Source organism: Meles meles, chromosome 5 (genome assembly GCF_922984935.1).
Source record: "Meles meles chromosome 5, mMelMel3.1 paternal haplotype, whole genome shotgun sequence".
Lineage (NCBI taxonomy): Eukaryota > Metazoa > Chordata > Mammalia > Carnivora > Mustelidae > Meles > Meles meles.
Genome location: NC_060070.1, coordinates 154647741 through 154657554, shown reverse-complemented (window position 1 = coordinate 154657554; position 9814 = coordinate 154647741). Strand labels below are relative to the sequence as shown.

The following is a 9814-nucleotide window of genomic DNA, read 5'->3' as shown; positions in this document are numbered from 1 at the left end:
TTTTCTGAGATTAAGAGTCATTTATGGTTTGTCTCCCTCCCAATCCCATCTTGTTTCATTTATTCTTCTCCTATCCCCCTAACCCACAATGTTGCTTCTCCATGTCCTCATATCAGGGAGATCATATGATAGTTGTCTTTCTCCGATTGACTTACATTACCTGATTTTAAGCTTTACTACAAAGCTGTGATCACCAAGACAGCATGGGCCTGACATAAAAACAGACACATAGACCAGTGGAACAGAGTGGAGAGCCCAGTTATGGACCCTCAACTCTATGGTCAAATAATCTTCAAAACAACAGGAAAAAATATACAGTGGGAAAAAGGCAGCCTCTTCAATAAAAGGTGCTGGGAAAACTGGACAGCTGTATGTAGAAGAATGAAACTCGACCACCCTCTTATACAGTACACAAAGATAAACTCGAAATGGATAAAAGACCTCAACGTGAGACAGGAATCCATCAGAATCCTAGAGTAGAACATAGGCAGTAACTCTTCGATATCAGTCACAGTAAATTCTTTCAAGATATGTCTCCAAAGGCCAAGGAAACAGAGGAGAAACTGAACTTTTGGGATTTCATCAAGATCAAAAGCTTCTGCACAGCAAAGGAAATAGACAACAAAACAAAGAGGCAACCCACTGAATGGGAGAAGATATTTGCAAATTGTGTTTATTTTTAAACAATCTTGCAAAGCTTGTTTTTTCCACTTACCCGTTTGCAACATTTTAAATTGTTGCTGTAGTATTTCATTCTGAAGCCAAATCCATGAGACAGTGACAATAAGAAGAAATCTCTCCAATGTTGATTTCAGCATTGTCCACAATAGCCAAAATATGGAAAGAGCCCAGACATCCCCCACAAATAAATGATAAAGAAGAGGTCACACACACACACACTGGAAAATTATTCAACCATCAAAAATGAAATCTTAGGGCACCAGTGTAGCTCAGCTGGTTAAGCATCTACTTTTGGCTCAGGTCATGGTCTCAGTTTCCTGGGATCAAGCCCTGCATCAGGCTCCCTGCTCAATGGGGTGTCTGCTTCTCTGTGTCACTCTGCACCTCCCCATGCTCATTTTCTCTCTTTCTCTCTCTCTAATAAATACATACAATATTTTAAAAAATGAAATATTCAGACTGAGGGTTTTGGAGGGAAGGGGGCTGGGAGGTTGGGTGATCCTGGTGGTGCGTATTATGGAGGGCATGTATTGCATGGAGCACTGTGGGTGCTGGTGCATAAACAATGAATTCTAGAACACTGAAAAGAAATTTAAAAATAAATATTTTAAAAAATTAAATTAAATTAAATTAAAAAAGAGAGAAGTATTGCCTCTTGCAACAACATGGGTGGAACTAGAGGGTATTATGCTAAGTGAAATAAGTCAGTCAGAGAAAGACAAATACCATATAATTTTGCTCATATGTGGAATCAAAGAAACAAAACAGATTAACACAGAGGAAGGGAAGGAAAAATAAAATAAGATGAAAATTGAAATAGAGGCAAGCCATAAGAGATGTGGAACTCTAGGAAACAAATAGGTTTGCTGGAGGGGAGGTTGGTGGGAGATGGGATAACTGGGTGATGGGCATTAAGGAGGGCACATAATATAATGAACACTGGGTGTTGTATGAACTGATGAATCACTAAATTGGACCTCTGAAACTAATAAAAAAAGAACAAATCTATCATTTCTCTAAATCTATCATTATCTCTATTACAACACGTTTCATTAAAACTGAATTTTATCTGTCAATGTTCAGTTATATTTTGAAGCATCTAGACAAGTTACTGACATATGTCATCACTCAACAGTTATTTACTGGTTGAATGAATGAATGAATGAATAAAAAATAAATAAAATAACATATTAAGTTTTCTTGACATAATGATATAGTGCTTAAGCCAATGAGGAAATGTTTAGTATAGTCAATGTTAGGTCAGGTAAAAAGTATATACTGTTCCAGACTATTGTGGGAGAAATATTTGAAGACAAGAGCCTTTATGTTCCTTAGAAAGCATAGTGGAAGGTGACCACCACATTTTTCTCTGTGTAGAACTAGGAATATTCTGCTTTTCTATAGCAGTTTTCAAGAAAGAATAGCCTGAGGAAAATATAAATAAAAGTCTATCTTGACACCAAAAGCAATTGTCTTAAATTTTCCCTGAGCTCCAAGAAAGTTTTCCATGAAATTGTTGAAGTAAATGAGTTTTTAAGGATTCTTTTAGTCCCGAGTCCATTTCTCACAGCAAGGAAAATGCCAAAATTTATCTTTCCACTTTATTGTGGAAAGAAATATGTTAGAAGGTAGTATTCTCATGAGAGACTCTCTACAGTGTTTCTTGCTAAGAATTGTCCCCTGACGTTCATTATCTGTATGAAGAAAATGCCCCACAGCTTTATATAAAGAGAGAGAACACATCTTAACAACTATGATTTTAGAGAAAAATTGGTTTTCACATAAAAATATATTTGTGATCCTTCAAATCAAATAAATGAATAATATTAAGGAACTAAGATATGATGAAGTGAAGCCACTGAACACAGAGAGAATATTCAATCCTTATCTCTAATACTTAATACAGTTGGAACAAAAGATCAATGTCAATTTTGCAAAAACAGGGAGTATGACCTGAACAGCTGCAATGATTTAAGGTGGGTGTTGTATGTGGACAAGTGTGATCTATTTAGCTTCATTAATTTTATCTTTTTGTAACTCTATATGTGTTGTCACCTCTCTATGCAGAGTTTTATACTAAAATAAATGTGGAAATAAATTGACACTTTTAATAATGCAACATCATTTTAACTTAAAACTTTAAAACATGCTTCCTTTGGTGAAAAATAATGTAGGGACACTGTTTGCATTAGTGGGTTTTTCTGTGAATTAAAATTTATGTATTCTAGCATTAAAAAGCAGGGTATGTGCTATCGTGAGTGCTGTGAAGTGTGTAAACCTGGCGATTCACAGACCTGTACCCCTGGGGATAAAAATACATTATATGTCTATTAAAAAAAAATTTGGAAGGGGAGGCGAACCATAAGAGACTATGGACTCTGAAAAACAACCTGAGGGTTTTGAAGGGTCAGGGGTGGGAAGTTGGGGGAACAGGTGGTGGGTAATAGGGAGGGCACGTACTGCATGGACCACTGGGTGTGATGCCAAAACAATGAACACTGTTATGCTGTAAATAAACAAATAAACGAATAAAAAAAAGAAAGAGATTAAAAGAAAGACAAAAAAAATGGGAAAAAAAAGCTTAACTTCAAGAACACCGGATTCAACTACATAATAGGAGTGATTTGGGAAATGAAAGGGAAGAAAATATAATCCTTAATAGGCTTCTGACAAGGGTAATACACTGTGAATATTTAGATGAAACTGAAACAAGGATTAATGAACAGATATGGACTCTTAATCACCACTGGGCACTACACTTCATAAAAGTAATCACCCACATATTAAGTATTTCATTGAATGAGGCATAGTCACACATATTGGATTAATTAATCCTCAAAAAAACACAGCTGTTATGTAAGCAAAGCAGAAAAGGTTTATGTGTTAATTATCAGCAGTTGACTGGATCCAGGTTCTCTGATTTCATATCCTCTCTTCTACTACAACACTGTTTTTAAACTTCTTTCCACTTCTAAGAACAAAATATACATTTTACATCATAGCCCAAGTCACACATGTACACATACACTCACAAGTACAATGGAAACAAACAGCAAATCTATAAAGAACCATAGAGCTGTCAAGTTTGTGATAGATTACAACTCCTGATGTGACAAGCACTAGCACATATCGTATCATTTTTTAAACACTGATGTCTTGAAAGTCTCATATCACCAGGATTTAGCGTTTGATTTGTTCTTCAAGTACTGAACACGTGGAAAGGAATCATTTCCTTTCAGCTTATGTTTCCCATTATGACAAAAGTTTTATACTACAAAAGTCACTTTAGGATTTGAGCCATAGACCCAAGAAACAGTACTATGTCTTGTTTCTATGCATTCAGACTGATCTGTCTGGAGCTCAGAAAGTCCTGAACTTACCTAAACCAAGTCGTGAATTCAAGCAGAGTGGCCATGTGGTAAATCAGCATGGGTGGTTGCTGGAAAACACTCCTTTGCTTTATGCTATTCTCTGACACAAGAGCAATTCTGACTTTTCCCTTCCCTAATCATTTTTCTATAAACATTTGTTCTATTGCATCTCCTAGGCAAACTATAGAGATTTGTTGGCTTTTCTTTTAGATGTGCTTCAAAATAATCATGTTTGACATTTAGGCTCCTACTTTTTCATGTGTATAAGTATTAGATCACTTCACTGGAGTGACACCACAAAGGAACTCCCTGCATGATTTACTGTACTTAAATGAATAAATGGACAATCAGGAAAATACAATACTGAAGTAAAAGTCCTCTCTTTGACTTGAATCCACCAACAAGAAGAATGATGGTCATGAGTCTGGGCAATGCAAGTACTCCAAAGGTCTTCATCCTCTTGGGTTTCTCTGACCATCCCTGGTTGGAAATGCCACTCTTCATAATGGTGTTTGCGGCTTACATCTGCACACTGGTTGGAAACATCTCGATTATTGTGGTGTCCAAGGTAGACCCTCATCTTGACAGCCCTATGTACTTTTTCCTTTCCAACCTCTCCTTCCTGGACCTGTGTTTTACCACAACCACCATCCCTCAACTGCTGTGGAATCTCTGGGGACCAGATAAGTCCATCAGTTATGGAGGGTGTGTGGCCCAATTCTATATGTTTCACTTCCTGGGGGCCACAGAATGCATCCTCTTGGCGGTCATGTCCGTGGATCGGTACATGGCCATCTGCAAGCCCTTGAGGTACCAGGCTATCATGGATCGGCGATTCTGTGTCTCCCTGGTGGCTGTCGCATGGATAAGTGGTTTGGTTAACTCCTTGCTTCAGTCATCCCTCACTATCCAGCTGCCACTTTGTGGTAACAACAAGGTGGATGACTTCCTGTGTGAGATTCCAGTGATGATCCAGATGTCCTGTGTCGATACCACTTTCAATGTAACTATGCTCTCTCTTGTAGGGACTATCTTTACCCTGGTTCCCTTGTCTCTTATCCTTCTCTCCTATGGGTTCATTGTAGCTACAGTACTCAGAATTCGGTCGTCAACAGGAAACAAGAAGGCCTTCAACACCTGTGGCTCTCATGTTTTTGTGGTCTCTCTCTTCTATGGGCCAGTAATATGCATGTATGTGCAACCTTCTGGTACTAAATCCCAGGACAAGGACAAACTCATGGCCCTGTTCTACAGTGTGGTGACTCCTATGCTTAACCCTTTTATTTATACTTTGAGGAACAAGGACATGAAAGGGGCAGTAAGGAGGCTTCTCCTCTCATTGAACCATCAGAGAAGAGAATAAAACACAGCTATTTTATACTCTATACTCTCCATGTAAGTCTCCAAAGAGCCCTTGCTTTATATATATCTCTGGAGGTAACCCTCTTCCAAAATGGTTAGAATTTTTCAGTCATTATCTGATCTATGATTTATTGGCCCTCATTTTGCAATGTGAACCTTAATCCCCACTTGTAAGTTACATGAGAGTGAATCCCTGTCATTAAGTCCTCTAAGTCCATTGAGAGATTCTGCTATAGGAATCTGTAAAGTAGCTCACTGACTCACTCATTCATCACCAGTCAAACAAAAGGAACCCTCTCATTTTATGTATACTTTTATAAAAATAACACAAGTATCATGTCATCTGTGAAGAGGGAGAGCTTGACTACTTAAACAAGTTAGAATGGCAAAAATTAACAAAACTGGAAAAAACAGATGTTGGGGAGGTTGTGGAGAAAGGGGAACCCTCTTACACTATTGGTGAGAATGCGAACTGGTACAGCCACTCTGGAAAACAGTATGGAGATTCCTCAAGATTTTAAGAATAGAACTACCCTATGACCCAGCAATTGCACTACTAGGTATTTACCACAAAGATACAGATGTAGTGAAAAGAAGGGGCATATGCACCCCAGGGTTCATCGCCGCAATGTCAACAATAGCCAAACTGTGGAAGGAGCTTCGATGCCCTTCAACAGATGAGTGGATAAAGAACATGTGGTCCATATATACAATGGAATACTACTCAGTCATCAGAAAGGATGAATACTGAGCTTTTGCATTAAGAAGAATGGGACTGGAGGAGCTTATGCTGAATGAAATAAGTGAAGCAGAGAAAGATGATTAACATATGGTTTCACTTATTTGTGGAATATAAGGAATAGTTATGGAGAACATTAGGAGAAGTAAGGGAAAACGAAGTGGGGGAGGAATCAGAGGGGGAGAAGAACCATGAGAGTCTATGGAATCTGGAAAACAAACTGAGGGTTTTGGAGGGGAGGGTGGTGGGGGAATGTGTTAGGCTGGTGATGAATATTAAGGAGGCATGTATTGTACAGGGCACTGGGTGTTACATGCAGAAAAATGAATCACGGAACACTACATCAAAAACTAGTGATGTACTGTATGGAGACTAATAAAACATTTTAAAAAATCTTTTAAAAAATGAAAAAAATGGGGAGGGGAAAGATGGCAGAGAATTAGGAGAGCCTGTTTCAACTGGTCCCCTCAAGTGAGCTAAATATTTATCAGAACACTCTGAACACCCATGAAATCAGCCTGAGATGTAAGATTATACACTTTTGGATCTCTACAGAGGCAGAAGACATCAGTGGAGAGGTAAAGCAGAGTAGGAATGCTCAGACTGATATCAGAGGATAAACAAAGGGGGAGAGAGCCACCAGAAGTGACCCACTGGAAAGTAATACCCCAATTCAAAAGTGCCCAGTCCCTGGGGACCAGCATTAACTTGGAGTCTGGTTAAAGCACTCAAAAAGAGCAAAAGATCTTAAGGGGCAACTGGTGGAATTGGGCGGTCATGGGCATGGGCCTAAGCCCACAGTCCCAGGATGGTCACCACAGGCAACCACCTGTGTCAGAGAGTCCTTCGGGACCTGAAGCCAGTGGCCCATGGGCCCGTGGATTTCCACTTCTTGCACCCCACCCCCCACACCTAAGAGAGCCTGGTGTAGGCACCAGATGGCGGTCTCTAGGACCGCAGCCTTCTGCAACTGGCCACTGGGGTCTGACCACACCCAGCATGGGCCTGCACCCCAGACAGCAGTCCCAACAAAGGCAGCTACCAGAGGCAGGCCCTCTGGACCAGTATCACTCATGGTTTCAGTGGCATGGGGATACAGAGACAAGCAGAGGCCTTGGGTGACCACTGGGATAGGGGCTGCGGGTGCACACCGCCTGTGGGAGGTTGCCCTGTTCAGTGGAGTTTGCAGATGGGGAGTCTGTGTGTTCTGGATCAGCCAGAGGGGAACAGTCTGACACTTCTCTCTGAGGCGGAGGTTTGGGTGCAGACAGATTCTTTCCTTGCTCTGACCCTCTGAAAAGCCGCAAAAAGCCACCAAAGAATAAAAACCTCCAGAGAACAAAAGCCTCAAAAACTGGTTTCCATAGAGCCCAGTCCCTTGATAGTGGGCAGCGGGACTCAACCCAAGCAAGACTGACGGGAAAACAATGCAGCAGGCCCTTCTCCCAGAAGACAAGCCAAAAGAACAAGAGGACAAACACCACAGGGTCCCCATAAAACTGTAAAACCCCAATATCAGGGGAAAACAATATATTAAGCTCCTGGGTGGCTGGATTATGGTTGATTTTTCAGCTAAACATCCCATCAACGACCTCTCACTAAAATGATTAGGAGGAGGAACACCCAACAGCGGAAAAATTCATAGACAGCCTTCTCCATCAGAACTATTGGATATAGACATAAACAGTATGTCAGAAAGAGAATTCAGGGTAACAATTATCCAGACAATGTCTAGGTTGGAAAAACCCTTTGTGACAACATAGAATCTCTAAGGGTAGAAGTGAGAGCTGGCCTGACAAAAGTTAAAAATGCTATCAATGAGATCCAATCTAATCTAAATACTCTAACAGTTAGGGTAGCCAAGGCAGAAGATTGAATTATTGATCTAGAAGAAAAACTGATAGAAAAGAAGCATCAGGAGGAGGCCTGGAACAAACAGCTTAGAAGCCATGAAAACAAAATTAGGAAAATATATGACACCATGAAACATTCCAACATCAGAACCATTGGGATGCCTAAGTGGGCAGAGAAAGAGAGAAGACTAGAAGACTTAGTTGAACAAATTCTGGATGAAAATTGGTGTGATGTTCATCATCACTACCATCAGGGAGATTCGAATTAAAACCACATTGAGATACCACCTTACACCAGTTAGAATGGCCAAAATTAGCAAGACAGGAAACAACGTGTGTTGGAGACGATGTGGAGAAAGGGGAACCCTCTTACACTGTTGGTGGGAACGCAAGTTGGTGCAGCCACTTTGGAAAACTGTGTGGAGATTCCATAAGAAATTAAAAATAGAGCTTCCCTATGACCCTGAATTTGCACTACTGGGTATTTACCCCAAAGACAAAGATGTAGTGAAAAGAAGGGCCATCTGTACCCCAATGTTCATAGCAGCAATGGCCACGGTCGCCAAACTGTGGAAAGAACTTAGATGCCCTTCAATGGACGAATGGATAAGGAAAATGTGGTCCATATACACTATGGAGTATTATGCCTCCATCAGACAGGATGAATACCCAACTTTTGTATCAACATGGATGGGACTGGAAGAGATTATGCTGAGTGAAATAAGTCAAGCAGAGAGAGTCAAGTATCATATGGTTTCACTTACCTGTGGAGCATAAGGAATAACATGGAGGACACTGGGAGATGCAGAGGAGAAGGGAGATGAGGGAAATTGGAAGGGGAGATGAACCATGAGAGACTATGGATTCTGAAAAACAATCTGAGTGTTTTGGTGGGGCGGGGAGGTGGGAAGTTGTGGGAGCCAGGTGGTGGGTATTATGCAGGGCATGTAAGGCATGGAGCACTGGGTGTGGTGCATAAACAATGAATTCTGTTATGCTGAATAGAAATTAATAAAAAAATAGGAAAATTTGTGTGATGCATGAACAATGAATTCTGGAACACTGGAAGGAAATAAAAATAAATGAATAAACAATAAAAAAAGAAAGAAAATTTCTCCAAATCTGGGGGATGGAACAAGTGTTCATGTCCTAGAAGCAGAAAGAACACCCTCCAAGATCAACAAATCTAGAAAAACCTCCAGATGCTTAAATCTGAAATTCATGAATCATAGTCTTAGACGAGAGGTTTTAAGGGCAGCTAGGGGGAAAATATTCTTTACCTACAGAGGAAGGTCCATCAGAATAAGGTCAGACCTGTCCACATAAATCTGGCAAGCCAGAAAGGGCTGGCAAGACATATTCAGGGCACTAAATGACAAGAACATGCAGCCAACAATACTTTATGCAGCAAGGCTGAGTTTCAAAATGGATGGAGAGATAAAGAGTGCATGTGGCCACCAAGCCAGCACTACAAGAAATATTAAGGGGGGCTCTATAAAGAGGAAAAAAACCCAAGAATATCGTTGAACAGAAATTTATGGAGACAATCTATAGAAACAAAGACTTCACTATGCAGCCATCAAAAGAAATGAAATCTTGCCATTAGCTATGATGTGGATGGAACTAGGGTATTATGATTAGCAAAATAAGTCAATAGGAGAAAGGCAACTATCATATGATCTCCCTGATATGAGGAAGTTGAGAGGCAAAGTGGGGTGGGGGTTGGGGGTTAGGGAAGGAATAAATGAAACAAGATGGGATCAGGAGGGAGACAAACCACAAGAGATTCTTAATGTCACAAAACAAAC

The 9814-nt window shown here is 40.3% G+C and overlaps 1 protein-coding gene across 1 annotated transcript; it reads left to right on the top strand.

Moving 5' to 3' along the window:
* The first annotated feature begins 4470 nt into the window (after window positions 1–4470).
* Window positions 4471–7069, top strand: LOC123942280 (olfactory receptor 2B11-like). The gene is made up of 3 exons (XM_046006129.1): window positions 4471–5384; window positions 6574–6624; window positions 6955–7069. The coding sequence occupies exons 1-3, from the start codon at window positions 4471–4473 to the stop codon at window positions 7067–7069; spliced, it is 1080 nt and encodes a 359-aa protein (XP_045862085.1).
* The last annotated feature ends 2745 nt before the right edge of the window (window positions 7070–9814 follow it).

What these genes read in the sequence shown, in the direction of transcription:
- LOC123942280 (XM_046006129.1), top strand. Translation starts at nt 4,471, where the DNA reads ATGAGTCTGGGCAATGCAAGTACTCCAAAGGTCTTCATCCTCTTGGGT. An exon ending in GGGGCAGTAAGGAGGCTTCT is followed by an intron (nt 5,385 to 6,573) that starts CCTCTCATTGAA and finishes AAAAAATGGGGA; the next exon opens with GGGGAAAGATGGCAGAGAAT. An exon ending in GTTTCAACTGGTCCCCTCAA is followed by an intron (nt 6,625 to 6,954) that starts GTGAGCTAAATA and finishes CTAAGCCCACAG; the next exon opens with TCCCAGGATGGTCACCACAG.